This window comes from Corylus avellana, chromosome ca1 (assembly GCF_901000735.1).
Source record: "Corylus avellana chromosome ca1, CavTom2PMs-1.0".
NCBI lineage: Eukaryota > Viridiplantae > Streptophyta > Magnoliopsida > Fagales > Betulaceae > Corylus > Corylus avellana.
Genome location: NC_081541.1, coordinates 15,822,570 through 15,836,707, shown reverse-complemented (window position 1 = coordinate 15,836,707; position 14,138 = coordinate 15,822,570). Strand labels below are relative to the sequence as shown.

Genomic DNA, 14,138 nt, shown 5'->3' with positions numbered 1-14,138 from the left:
AGAAAGAATCTATTTCGAGACAAAGAGCATATCCCATTTCTCACAATTCTTGATGCCATACTGAAGAACTGTCTGGACATCACAATTGACCATACAAAATATTGGATATTTGTTTGCATACAAAATGCTTGACAGAGGGTAAAAAATCTTACAACCCAAAAGATTTTTTTACCAATACCCAAAAGCCCAAGACGTGGCGGGGGATAGAGGCTATAACGCAGTTCGAGCCTCACCTACTCAGATAGGGGCTCAAACAATTTGAGATCTACCGAGCAAGTAGGCATAGCTTAGACAGCCTCTCACATGAAATTGCCATAATTACCTGAGATCCCCAATATCAATATCAGTATTGGGGTTGCATTGTGATGATAAAAAAATGTACTTTCGTTATTTGACAATTTTTTTACTATTTTTTTTGTAGAAGTCGTTATTTCGAGCCTCTCATTTTCCTCTCATTTTCATCTTATGGCTTTGATACCAAAGGGGATGAAAATAAAGATTAATTGAAATTAATTGAAAATAAAGATGAAAATAAAGCAGTAGAACCATCCATGTAGATGGTAATTGTAAGAAAAAATAACCATGATGCAAGAATTTTTAGAGTAAGCGCGAAATTGGAGCGTATAAAAGAGAAATGGAAAATATTGATAATGAAAAGATATCAAAAGATCTGATTAACAAGAGTACTTACAGATTCAAACGTAGTTTAAAAGCAGCGAAAGTACACAAGAGCAGAATATATTACAAATAGTAGGCAGGGTAGTTGCAGAATGAGTTCAATGTTTAGGTTGAAAGCTTCTGCTTTACAATGAGGGTGATTCGTCCTTTTTATAGACAAAATTCAATGGGTAAATAAAAATTACATTGAGAAAGTTAACAGTAAAAGTAAAGAACTGTAGTGTCGGCAGAAACTGTAGCAGGATTGTAGTGTCGGTATAAACTGTAGCAGAAACTATAGTATCGGTAGACACTGTAGCAGAACCTAGTGGACAAATGTAACGATGCCTTTGTAAAAAGCAAGCGATTGGTGCTACTGCAAGTGAAAGGTGCCACTGTGAAGGGCAAATGAACGGTGCCACTATGAAGGGCAAATGAACGGTGAAGGGGTGAATGGTGCCACTATGAAGGGCAAATGAACGGTGAAGGGAAAATTATTATAAATCTTCAATTCCGGGGTAATAATTATTGGGGCTATCACCAAGGAATATATATATATATATATACACACACACTAATCTTTAACTAACCAATTATGAGTAATCAACAAAATGTTGAATAAATAGTTGAATGATTGGGTGTTGCTTTTCTCCTACATTGATAGAATTTGTACCACTGTTGATACATGCAACATCATTTCCACTCTGTGCTTGCAGCATTATTTCCATCAAAGTGTTTTTGTATTGAAACCTGCACGACACTTTGCAACAACAAACAAGAAAACATAAATAGACCTCATTAAAATCATCCTGCTTGATCCACTAAGCCCGTGAAACCATAAACACAACAAAACTAATATATAACTACCAACTATCTGCAACCACCTTTGTTTCATTTGTTTTTTCTTCAACTGTCCCAGAGATAAAGCTCAACTTCGATCAGTAGTTGTTTACTATCAGAATCTTAAAGCATTTGGATCAGTAACATTTGGAAGTATCAGAATCCTTAAGAAGGAAGGAGGAAGACGAAGAGAACTAGAAATGTGAGAAGAAGAAATAAAAATGACTCTATGTACGACTTAAAAGGTGTCAGCCCAACGGCATCTTATTTCAAAAGTAACCTCCACCCATATTCTTCCGCGTGTTCTAGTATGAAGGGATGTGCAATGTGTGGGTCCTTGTGTCAATTGAATGTCCCTTGCATTTAAGATTATGTCTCCAAATCCTAATACAAAGCTGCTATAACTAAAATGTTCAATACCTTATAGTCGGTCGAGGACTTTGGTCGAACGTAGGAATGGGGGGCAATTGATATACCGAGATTTTACCTCCCTAGGTTTGGGCCATACAAGCCCCTGGGAGGGCTTACTAGCCTAGACCTAAATTGGTCAAAATGTATTATTTATGGGGTTGCAGGAAAACCGAACTAGACTGCAAAACACCCAATTATTCTTTTCACTTAAACTAGATTATAATCTCGATATTGTTAGCAATTTCTCTGGAAAACCGATACTGAAAGCAATAAGCGAGCACCACGCTCTTTTCACGGTAATTGCTCCGCAATAGAGGAAGGATTATCAACAACACGTGGCAAATTCGTACAAGAGATAAATGTCTTTCGACGGAAGGTGAGATGACCAGAATGAAAGGGAAGTCATCCATCTCATTCATTTTGATGAATTCACTCTTATGCTAAAAACTCCTCCTTAGAGGACTTTGATCTTATGCATCGGAGGTATCACCCCCCGCCCTCAACTCAGTCTTTCAATTTAGTGAATTTTAAGATTTCAAACACCATCAACCCTAAAACCCGATACCATTCAGCAACATCACATGTACACACCCACGAGATTTCCCCCACAATTTGGCCCCTAAAAATAGAACAAAAGAGCACCGTGAGAAAGAGAAGATGGGGGGCAAAGCGGCTGATCAAAATTCCAGAGGGCGGAATAGAGCAAAACAGCACCGAGAGCAATAGAACAAAACATCGTCGCTCAAAGCATTGATGCAATAAAATTCCTATGCGACCAAGCTTCTCCCAAGTCCCATGGGCAGATCTGGTCTTCTGCTTCTCCATATGTTGTTAAATGGCAAACGACAGCATTCTGTCTTTTTTAATTGACATGTACCTTTTCTAATTGGTTACGTTATTTAGTCACCCAAGAATTTCACTGTTTTGAATAGTGTTCGGACGGCAGGAACCAGTTTGATCAATTTGAGAAGTACAAATTTAAAATCTTTTTGTAGCAGTAGCAGGCATCGCTGCAAATTACGAACTCAACGGCACAGAAAATCGTTGTTGGGAAATAAGAGTTTCTTTTCAGGGGGAATTGGAGAAAACTTTTTAAATAACATGAAAGTCAAAACTTTGATATAATTCATGCCAAATAAAATATCCATATAATCTAATTACCATCTAGAAGATGCAAAAAAACAATCCAAGCTTCAAAAATTGTCAAAAATAAAGAAGAAAGCATAAGTTCTTCAACAGTTAAACTTGGGAAAATAAACTTCTACTCCTCGTCATCTTCATCATCAGCTTCGGCAGCTGAGTTGAAGGTATTCAATCTCTCGATCAACTTCGCCTTCCTTTCCTCATAGGTGAGCTTCTTCAAATTAAACCTGTTAAGAACCACAAATAGGAACTATCAAAACCATTTCTGCTTAAAACGAGTAAAAGCAACCACGAGAAAAAACAAAAAATTCCAGGGAATTTTAGAAGTTGAGCACAACCAAATAGTGAAATAATAAATGGCACTCATTTGATGACAACAATAACAGTAAATGATCACAAGGCATGATAATGATGCTAGTAATAATAATGATGACAACAATAACAGTAATATATACAAACACACCCAAAAGCAACAAAATAAATCAATAAATTAACGTGCCTCTTATGTTCCTTGGGAGGCTGCTTCTCAGATTTCTTCACAGTAGGATCAGCACGGATAGCTGCATGAACCTTCTTGTACATCTCCTCAATGCTCTCAGCCTCAATTCCTTTTTTGATGTATTCACTGAAGTGAGACTGATACTTCTCAGGTTCCTCGTCCATTAAGACCTGGTACCAGTGAACAATTATAAGTTAAATCAGATTACACGCCACTTTACAAAAAGCAATGATAGGCTAACAGTCATGAAATAGAATCTGAATCCATACCTTCATGTAATCAGCAACATGGACACCATAAATATATTTGCGGTGAACATCTGCATCAAACTGCTTATTTTCTTTGTTGTAACCAGCGAACCTTTTCTCACTGTGTGGGATATCAAGACCACCATCCAATGCTCCCTATGATTATTTAACAAAACAATTCATGCAACTACTAAAGAACCAAATAAAGAACCAAGAAGGTTAGGAAAGACACAGCTTTCGTTGAGCGACAATTACCTTGAGGGCACCAAAAACACGGTTTCCGGTTGTTGTCCTTAAAAGACCAACATCAAGGAGGGCACGGAATGGTCTCCTGCTGTCTGCAGGTTCAACTGAGTAATCCTCACCAGTTGCCTAACAATACACATACTCATTTTCAAAATAAACTTACATAAAACCCCAGCAAATGGGATGTCATTCAAGGTGGAAGAGGGGCAGGGGAGAGATAATAGTACGCATATGCCAATATACCTCAACATTGCCTTCATACTCTTTGTCCATTTCAAGCAAGTTCAAGACACGACGGGCCAAAAGAAGGCCAGTACAGTAAGCTGAATGCATTATCAACAAGTATTACACAAGATTGGAACACAGGCATCAGAAAGAGGTAAATAGAAAGGAGGAAGAAGAGGGAAAGAGCTATGGAAAAGCTACAAGTTAAATACCCGCTGCATAGTTAGTAAGGCCAACTTCCAGACCATAACGTGGCAGCTCATGGGAATAAGCAGCAGCAAGAACCAAATCACCAGCAATACTAGCAGAGATCACTTGTGCAGTGATATCCTTGTTGGTCTAAAACACGGTTAAGGTTTGAAACACAGAAGATGCAACAGATACCATAATCTCAAAAGACATCCTTACAACTTGAACAGACGAACTAACTGATTTTTTAATAAGTTACTGAAGACCAAACGTATCCATCACGATCAACAAAACACAATACTAAGATATCATGAGAAAAGGAAATACTATTACATCTAAAGACTTCATTCAGTTCACCTAGTCACAGTTCAAAAAAATTTTAATAATTAATTTAATAAAAAATCAGTAATTATTCAAATGAAAGCAGAAAACTGAACAATAACAAGGTTCTACAAGAAAGATGATCACCTAGACAATAACTAAAAAAGTAAATTAAAGATAATGGCACAAGAAAATCAATATATACCCATTTTAGGATACAAATCGCACAACAAAACGATACTTGGGAGTATTGTACTTGTTCTTATCCTGATTAATTAAACGGATCCTGGCACGGTAGTCCGTCTTCCCCTCTGCAAACAATCAGGAAATCATAACCAGATGGAAAAATAACATCAACCCAAAGAGAATAACAGTGACCAATTAAAATCAATACAATACCTCGCCTTCTCTTAAACTTGACCTGAAACCGCTTGAAATAGGCCTTGGATTTCTGAGCTTTGACAAAGGCCTATAATAAACAACAGAATTATTAGACGCCCATTTGAAAACATAATAAAGACACTGTGAACATTAGTTGCAACAAGAAGCGGCTAAACCGTAGCAGAAGGTAAATTATAGGGTCCACATTGTCAATGAAACAAGTGGTGTCAAAATCAAATCCATATCACTACATCCTTGCTTGCATGATACAAAAGCATATGACATGCAAAACAATGAAGAGGCATGCCCATAACAACCATAAATAACATTGAGATAATCACTACAAACAACCTATGATCTACAGTAACAATGCATAGAAATGTAGAAATATAGCTGGAGAGTAGGTTAAGAGCCAACAGTACTGGTTATTCAACGCAGAAAATGTACACACATTCAGAATTGACACTTGCAACATCACAATATAAAAATCCATAATACAGATTTGTAACACAATATTGAGATCCGATTTGCTGCTTCTACCATATAAGAAATTCCATGTTTAAAAAAAATCTAAATATCCTCTCTTTGGCCAAACCAATTCTTCAGCAAACAGTAAGGCCTAAAAACCCAAAATGTCCTTTCGATTTTTCAAGAGAAGTCAGCAAATTAATGATACTGAAACCTCCGAGAACTATAGAATTTGGATCTCAAAGGTCACCCATACTATATAATTTCCCTACAAGGCTTGCTAACTATCAGATTCAAAATCGTACTTTTCTTTCTTTTCAGATACTTTCTCTCACCACCAACAGAAAAACCGGACACACAGTCTATTCAAAAGGACAACCCAACATCGATGTAGAAGAGACTCTACCTATCTCATACACCAAATAACAGATTAAAACGTAGAGCATGAGATTCAATAAAACCCAGAACACAATCCCTACACCAAATTATATTTTCAAACGTAGATCACAATATTCCAAATAATTCTCATTTCTTCTACACTATCAACCCAGGAACCAAACAGAACCCGAAACACTATCCATACTAACCCAACAACCCCAGATTCCGAGACAAGCAAAAACTTTTCAAGCAAACAAAACCCAACACATAATAACTGTCCACTTCTCTTTCTTACACTTTCCCAGCAACCAAACAACGCAACAACAAAAAAAACGGCAACGGAACCGAATACTCAATCAATCACTAAGTATTCACATAGCTGAAACCAAATATTCAGGAACGACAACAAGAAAATGCAGAGCGTAGATTGAGACTCTCACCATTGCTGAAGCTCGATCTGACTCTACGAAGGAGAGGGGGCGAGAGAGACGGCTAAAGCTTTGTGAGAGGGGGTGTAAATAAAGGATGAGAGTGTTATAAACCCTAGAGAGCTAATGGGGCAGAAATATAAACGGTCGCGATTGATTAGGCAGGAACCAACGACTGAGATTGATTTGGAGGATATCGCTAGGGTTTTGTGGTTTTAGTATTAGTGGCTTACTGGTCATTTCACGGCCATTGTGATTTCGTGTGGTCGAGCACATTGATGTGTTAAAAAGAGGGAATCAGATTCTGCCACGTTTCATTCTCAATGGAGTTGGGTTCTAATTCTCAAATTATTAATTAAGAGAACTTTAAAAGGAAAAAACATATATTTCATTTGAAATCCCTGGCAATTCTTTTGGTATTTATCCATTATAATTATTTAACCTTATTTCCACAAGAGACTACCTGTCCTAGAATTTAATTGGGTACACAAAAGCAAAAAATAAATAAATAAATAAATAGAAAATATGTGTTTGGCAAAGCATTCTCATTTCTTTTAAAATAATAATAATAATAATAATAATAATAATTTATTGATGTGATATAAATGTGAAAAAAGTTTTGAATTTTTTGTGATTTTGTAAAACAGAAGTAAATAAATTTGTTTGGTAATGTAAAGAAATAAGTTGATTTTTTTTAAAAAAAAGAAAAATAATAATTGATTGATGTGATAGAAATGTGAAATGAGTTGTGAAATTTTTGCGAGAGAAAAGTGAATAAAAATTTTTGAAATTTTTTTAGAGAAATAAAAAAATAAAAAGTGAATTGCCAAATGAGCACTATTTTATTGAATATCAGACAAATCCGTCAAAATTCACAACATGCTCGTTCAAAGAAATAATATATAAATGATTGTATAAGATATATTTTTTTTTATTTTGCAAACTAATATGTATTTTTTTAAAAAAAAAAAATTCTAATACCTGAAAACTGTTGATAATTATTTTAATTGCCCTTATTCTATCATAATATGAGAAAATAACACTTCATAATATAACATTTATATTTGCTTTAGTGGAGCTTTTTGATAACCCTCTAGGTATGAGTTTTCAAAATGTATGGAGGTGATGTTGATCATTTTAATGTGGCATATGATCTTTCCTTTTAGTAGGTTGTCCACATGGAAGAATTATTCTGACAAGAGGCCTATAGTAAGAGGCCCGATTTCACCTTATTCATTTATTGTATGTGTTGAAGTGCTAAGTGCGATATTGTATAAGTCAGAATGAGATGAGGAACTCACAAGAGTGCCAATTGCTATAGGAAGGGTGAAATTAAAATCAATTTTTTTTTATTATTTCATGAATCATGATAGACTCTTATTTTATGCGAATGTTGTGGAGTGGTGTCAATTACAACAAGTGCTCGATACCTACAAGCATGCGACGTAGCATAAGTTGAATAAGGAGGAAACGTCTATCTGCTTCAACAAAAATACCAGTCAAAACGGCAAAGGATAACTGCAATATTAGAAGTTCAACTTACCCAATGTTTTGACAAATACTTTGGCATGTCAATGATGGTTAGCAAATTATGGATGCACACATTCAATAATGTTAAAGACATAATTTGGACTCAAATAAGCAATTGGAAGGTAAAATTGTTGTCTCGAGCAAGGAAGAAGATATTGCTTAAAGCGGTTGTACATGCCATCTCTACTTAAACAACGAATCTATTTAAGCTTCCCAAAAGAACTATGCAAATAAATTAATTCAATGATGCAAAAATTATAGTAAGAACAACAATGTAAATATTTATTGTGTGAGCTTGGCTTAAATGGGGTCATCAAAATGGTAAGAGGGGCTGAGATTTTGTGACTTGAAATTTTTTAGCAAAGCGTTGTTGCAAAGTAGTGCTGAGAGTGTTTATAGAATCATGAATAAGTGGCAGCAAAAATATTAAAGGTAAAATATTTGTCCTTATATTGATGTTCTTGAACTAAAGTTGGCACCGGGAAACATACTCTCTTATGTGTAGAGATTGGAGAAGCATACGGCCAGTAAGTGATTTATTGAAAGAGGGACTTATTTTGAGAGATGTGTGGAGAAGCATGTGGCCAATAAGGGATTTATTGAAAGGGGAACTTATTTTGAGAGATGTAAAGGGAGAAAAAACATTTTTTTTTAAGGATATATGGATCACAAATGAAATAGTTTGTGTTGTTTAAACACCTATAGGGGGCTTAATAAAAGTGCATTAGTGGCAAACACCATAAATAATGATACTAAATGGTGGAGTATCTCTTTGAGTAAAGAGGTGTTCATGGAGGGAAAAAAACAATATTATTTGGTCAAAATCTACATTAGTTCCTTTAATGGAATAGAATAACAAATTTGGAGGTGCACATAAAAGTGAGGAGTTTGCTATAAAAAGTGTCTATTACCTAGCAAATACATGTGCAAGGTATGATAGATGGGAGTGTTCTTATATGAGAAGATACACATATACGCAAAAGAATATGGAAGATAGAGGCTCCTAATGTCGTCGAAGTTTTCGTGTGGAGGGCTTGCAATAATGCGATGCCTACAAAAGCTATCTTGTTCAAAAGGAAAATTGTGACAGATTCATTTTGCCCAAAATGTGGGTTATAGAACAAAACAATAGGGTATATAATTTGGAGTTGCCGGTTGACAAGAGATGCATGGAGTATGTGTCGTTAGAAGCTTCAAAAGAGTTGTGTGGAGAATGCAAAGTATATCCATATTGTGGATACCCTTAAGAGCGGATTGGATAAGGATGACTTTGAATCTATGGCTATGGTAATGAGAAACTTGTGGGTTATGAGAAATTCCTTAATCAATTGAAACATTTTTGCCACCTGAATCAACTTGTACGAAAATTTTATTACGTGGCAAGGGTGTAAATTCAGTCATATTTGATGATTTGGCAATTAGGACATGTGTTAAAATATAATTGGTCCCTAAGTCAGTGACGTAGATTTCTGTTAAGTTTACTAACGACAGATAGATAGAAAGACTATCTCGATCTTTAGGCAAACTACAAAGATCTCCTGTGATCAAAAGTAAACTTTAGGGGTCAAAAAATAAAGTTGTGAAACTCTATGAGTGAATAAGATATTTAACCCTTTTTATTTATTATGATTTGGTTTTTAGAGACTACATTTGTGAACGAACATATTCAGACGCTAAAAAAGAAAAAAGAAAAAAGAAAAAGCTTAATCCATTTTCATATTATTGATACTCATTGTCACATATATTTTGCCTGGAAATAAAAAAATAATTATAGTTTCTACAACGTTTGGTATTATTGAAAAATATGTGATATATTTTTGATGGGCTTTCTTCATAATTCCTGAATACTCAGCTTGGTCAAATCTTTTGGGTGCATTACTTTAGTCAAATTTGAGCATTCATGATTCAGGAAACCCTAGAAATAGGGGAAAGGGAAAAAGCTTCAAAGTTTGACTTTTTTATTATTAATTAAAAGTAAATTTGCCAAATAAATTGATTACCAACCTCAATCGCACTGCTTGAGTGCGGGCAGTTGGGAAAATTTTAGGCATCAATAGGAATACAGTTATTCCACCCACACACTTTATTGTCCTTTATCAGGTGGGCAACTTCGAAGGGGTGAAGATTGTATCGATAATTTCAAAGGAAATTATTGTGATATTAAATTAATTTAGATGTACGTAATTAATTAGACAAAAATTACACAAAATATCGGTGCAAGCACCTATTTATTATTTTTGTGTACCACAAAAAGTTCTCTGAATATTGTTATATCACATAGAGTTTATTGCAAATCCTTATAGGCATAAAGACTAATTCTACTTATTTATTTATTTTTAAAATTTAAAAATTACGTGCTTTTTTTTTTTTTTAATTTTTTTAATTTTTTTATTTACATGTCCGTGCAAGAGGGGAAGGGAGAATTCAAACTAGTAATTTTCGCTTCATTAAGCGTAGTCCTAACCGATTAAACTGCCTCTTGAGGACAAATTACGTGCTTCTTACATGTTCAACGAATGCACGATAATAATGACCCTAAGAATATGAACCCGAAAAACAATATTTTATGAAGCAGTAGTTACTAATTCGAATCTTCATTCACTTTTTTTTCCATCATTTGCAGTCATATATAAATAAATAGAAAGCACATGATAATAACCTAAGAGCATCCCCATCAAGCTCTTTATATTAAACATTTATCTAAATTTTTAACAAAATTCACAAAAAAAAATCATTTATCAAACTCTTTATCCAAAGTTAAATTTAACAATATTTTTTTAACTCACCTCCAAATATAAAGACACCAAATGCAAAAACCATTTAGTTTTTAATATTATTTTGGTTGTTGGGGTAGTATTTTGATAAATCTTCTCGCATGGAATTAAAGTGAGTGAGTTTCATGACAATTATATTTATTAATAAAAAAAAATATTTAGTTAAAGTAGAAAAATATTTAGAAAGTTTAGAAAGTTTGATATTTAGTAGTTTTGAAAAGTGGCTAATTAAATAAAAAAATACATTTTTTAAAGTTAAATTTAGAAAATTAAAGAGTTAGTGAAAATATCTGTCCCAAAAACAATGTGAAAAGAAAAATGAAAGACATTAGAAACATCGACCCAAGTGTATTTTACCCAAAACGAGGGCCCTGCTTTGTATCACCTAACCCTTTCAGGCGCAAGATGGTCTCAATCCATGGCTGGTATATGGCCTCACAGTCAACCAAACAGATCAATGTTCAAACCTCACGGATGAGTCAAGAGAGGAACTCCTTGGCTTAAGAAGCTGCGTGAGCGTCTTCTCAGTCCCAAATTTCTGACATAGATATATCGTACATATATTCTATATGCCTTTTTCCTTCTCATACATCAACTTGCCCACTTAGAACAAAGATTGTAACAGCCAATAGCAGTACACAGGGGATGATGAAGAAGATGACCGTTTAGGGTTTTTAGAATACTCTGAAATAGCCACTGCTTTTATTTTCACTCTGGGACGCGCCTCAGCTGTGGCCATGGCTCAAGGTACCTCTTTTTTTGTTAAAATATTTGTCTATGCAAGATTTTGTCATCTGGGTATTGCTAAAATTCTTTATTTATATATTTGCCAGCGTTATTTTCCATGTTCTTTATCATTTTCTTTCATAACTGAAATGTTTGGGGGGTTTTTTTTTTCTTTGAAATAAATTTGGGGTTTGATTATCAAATGTTTCCCTTTTTTATTTTTATTTTATTTTTATTTTTTTCTGCATGAACAAAATTGGGGGTGGAAATGACTAAGTCAAGCTCAAGTTAGAAGCTTGGAGATATATGAATAATTATGTAAAAATGTGTGAAATTTCGTGGAGAAATGACTAAGTACACCTCGATGAACTTATACAGCACCATTTCCTTAACATGAATTTTCAAGTTTTGCTGGCGTGAAATTATCAGGTATGGGTAGTTCCGAATTAGCTGGGTTGGTTGCTTTTTATTCATCAGGATTCTATTACCATTCAATGTTGATCCCCTTTTCCAACTGACTAAAATTATCTTTCCTTATGTAGAATATATGTAGGCATTAGAGAAATTAGCCCTTTTGTAGTAGGGGGCTTGCCATCAATCATGGGTTGGTGTTAAGATGCAAAATGGTGGCCCTCATATCATGAGGGTTTCATGCTGCTAGTACCACTTATTCTGTGAATTACGAGGTTGGGTCTTCTTACACTTGATATGGAGGTAACACCTTATCCTCAAGACTTTTGCTTTTTTGGGGGTGGAAGGTTTTGTAATGGGGAAGGTCATGTGGTGTGGAGGGTGGTGCCTGCTTGTTTGATGGGGAACATTTGGAGGAGTAGAGATGAGGAAACACCTTGTCCTGCATTCAAATTGGGTTTTTGTAGTCTATTTGATGCTTCACTTATATATATATATATAAATAAAAGGTTTTTTGATATAGTGATATAAAAATGAATCATTTTTGACATGACAGTGTAGTTTTGGATGCTGAGGACTATTCTTTCTATGTGGATTTATGGACTAGATTTACTTGATGAGCCTAAAAATTATGGGGTTCTTAATTTTTACATGCCCTCTGGGTGTATGGAGCATTACTATTAGATTTATCTCTAGATGTATAGAAAATATTTGCACTAGTGTTACTTTCATTGTTCTCAACCTGATTCATTATGCATATATGATTTGTTTCTTTCTTTTTTTGCAGTCTGATTTTGCATATTTGCTAACCTCTTCGCATTCTTTGTTGACAGGTTATGCTTCTCACCCTAGCTAGCCTATGGCTCTTTTTGTGGAATCAGATAATACTTAATTTGACCTTTCCTTAAAGGAATACAACAAGATTTATTACTTCATGGCTCGGAAAGGTAATCAACAGAAGAATGGGTTAGATCACCATACATTAAACCACAAAAGAAGAGGTTCAGCTTCAGGGGGTAATCCAACAAATACGAAAGGGCGCGGAAAAGCATGTGAAGTGAAGGTTTTTCCAGGAGAAGAACTCCCAAACAGTAACCAGCCAAGCAAGTTTGGAGAGACTGTGAGTAAAACCAATTATGCATTAGATGAGAACCAAAGTGAAAAAAAATCTGAGAACCTTTCAGGGACAGAGAAGCAAGGGATGGATGCAATGCGAGGTCCAGAGCAACCAATGTCTTCTGGGAGTGATTTAGGGGATTGCATTGGAAATATGGAAACTTCAACTGAACAAGAAAATGGGATGCTACATGGGACTAACCAAGGTGGAAAACATACAAAAAGTAGCCTGCCATTCTCGCTTAATGGTTTGAATATTAGAAATGTGATAGAAAATGTTGAGTTTTCAGATAATTTGGTGGTTAGAAGTGTGAGAGCGTCAGCGTTATCAGTCTTAAAGGCAGCTAGTGAATGGCTAGATAGGCAAAGACCGTTGTTTGTAACTCTAACAACCAAAATACTGAATGCGCGTGACTATGCTAGAATGAAGGTTGAGCAGGCATATCCCATTGTTTTGAAATGGCTCATGCATTTTGGGAGCATAACAATTAAAGATAATTATGTTAAGCAATTAAAGATAATTATTTTCTGACGTGTGAGCATTAACCCGTCAGTATTTACTGACGTGTTAAAAATCGACACGTAAGTAAAATTTAGCTAAATATAATTTTTAAACAATTTATTTAATTAAAATTAAAATGTATTAATTTCTGACGTGTCAATATTTGACACGTCAGAAATTTCTGACGTGCCTTTTTGACACGTCAGCAATTTCTGACGCGTCAAAAAGACACGTCAGAAATTTCTGACGTGTTAACCCAACACGTCAGAAATTGCTGACGTGTTAAATAAACACGTCAGCAATTTTCTTTCATTATTATAATTATATTATAATTAATTATTATTATTATTTTTGTTTTATTTTGTGTTGCATGTTTTGTTTTGTTTTGTTTTTTTTGTTTATACAATGTTTATTTAATATTTACATACTTCAATATGTCTAATAATGTTACTTAATTTTATTATTTTAATTAAGTAGATTCCAAATTAATGAACGAGCTAAATTATAGGATAATGTTATATATATATATATATATCCTTAATTTAGGTTTGACGTACACGTACGTACATGTCATTTTTATAGCTTTGATTTTGAAAATTTGTTTTACAAAACCAATCATTCCAAAACATATTTTATATATATATA

At 34.5% G+C, this 14,138-nt stretch overlaps 2 protein-coding genes across 2 annotated transcripts; one reads left to right on the top strand and one right to left on the bottom strand.

The window, feature by feature from the left end:
* Nucleotides 1–3,005: 3,005 nt before the first annotated feature.
* Nucleotides 3,006–6,554, bottom strand: LOC132167007 (large ribosomal subunit protein uL18). The gene is made up of 9 exons (XM_059577895.1): nt 6,447–6,554; nt 5,179–5,248; nt 4,999–5,090; nt 4,482–4,608; nt 4,288–4,367; nt 4,054–4,170; nt 3,820–3,954; nt 3,551–3,720; nt 3,006–3,278 (listed from the first exon to the last, which is right to left on the bottom strand). Exons 1-9 carry the CDS (start codon nt 6,447–6,449, stop codon nt 3,170–3,172), a joined length of 903 nt encoding a protein of 300 aa, XP_059433878.1. The 5' UTR covers nt 6,450–6,554; the 3' UTR covers nt 3,006–3,169.
* A 4,533-nt stretch (nt 6,555–11,087) lies between these two features.
* On the top strand, nt 11,088–13,523 carry LOC132191921 (uncharacterized). The gene is made up of 2 exons (XM_059607094.1): nt 11,088–11,485; nt 12,709–13,523. Exon 2 carries the CDS (start codon nt 12,810–12,812, stop codon nt 13,521–13,523), a length of 714 nt encoding a protein of 237 aa, XP_059463077.1. The 5' UTR covers nt 11,088–11,485; nt 12,709–12,809.
* Nucleotides 13,524–14,138: the final 615 nt, after the last annotated feature.

Bases quoted from the DNA above. Each gene is read 5' to 3' on its own strand.
- LOC132167007 (XM_059577895.1), bottom strand. The intron at 5,091-5,178 runs GTATTGTATTGA...GATTGTTTGCAG, and splicing joins CAAGTTTAAGAGAAGGCGAG to AGGGGAAGACGGACTACCGT. The intron at 3,721-3,819 runs GTATGGATTCAG...CACTGGTACCAG, and splicing joins ATGTTGCTGATTACATGAAG to GTCTTAATGGACGAGGAACC.
- LOC132191921 (XM_059607094.1), top strand. From the start codon at position 12,810: ATGGCTCGGAAAGGTAATCAACAGAAGAATGGGTTAGATCACCATACA.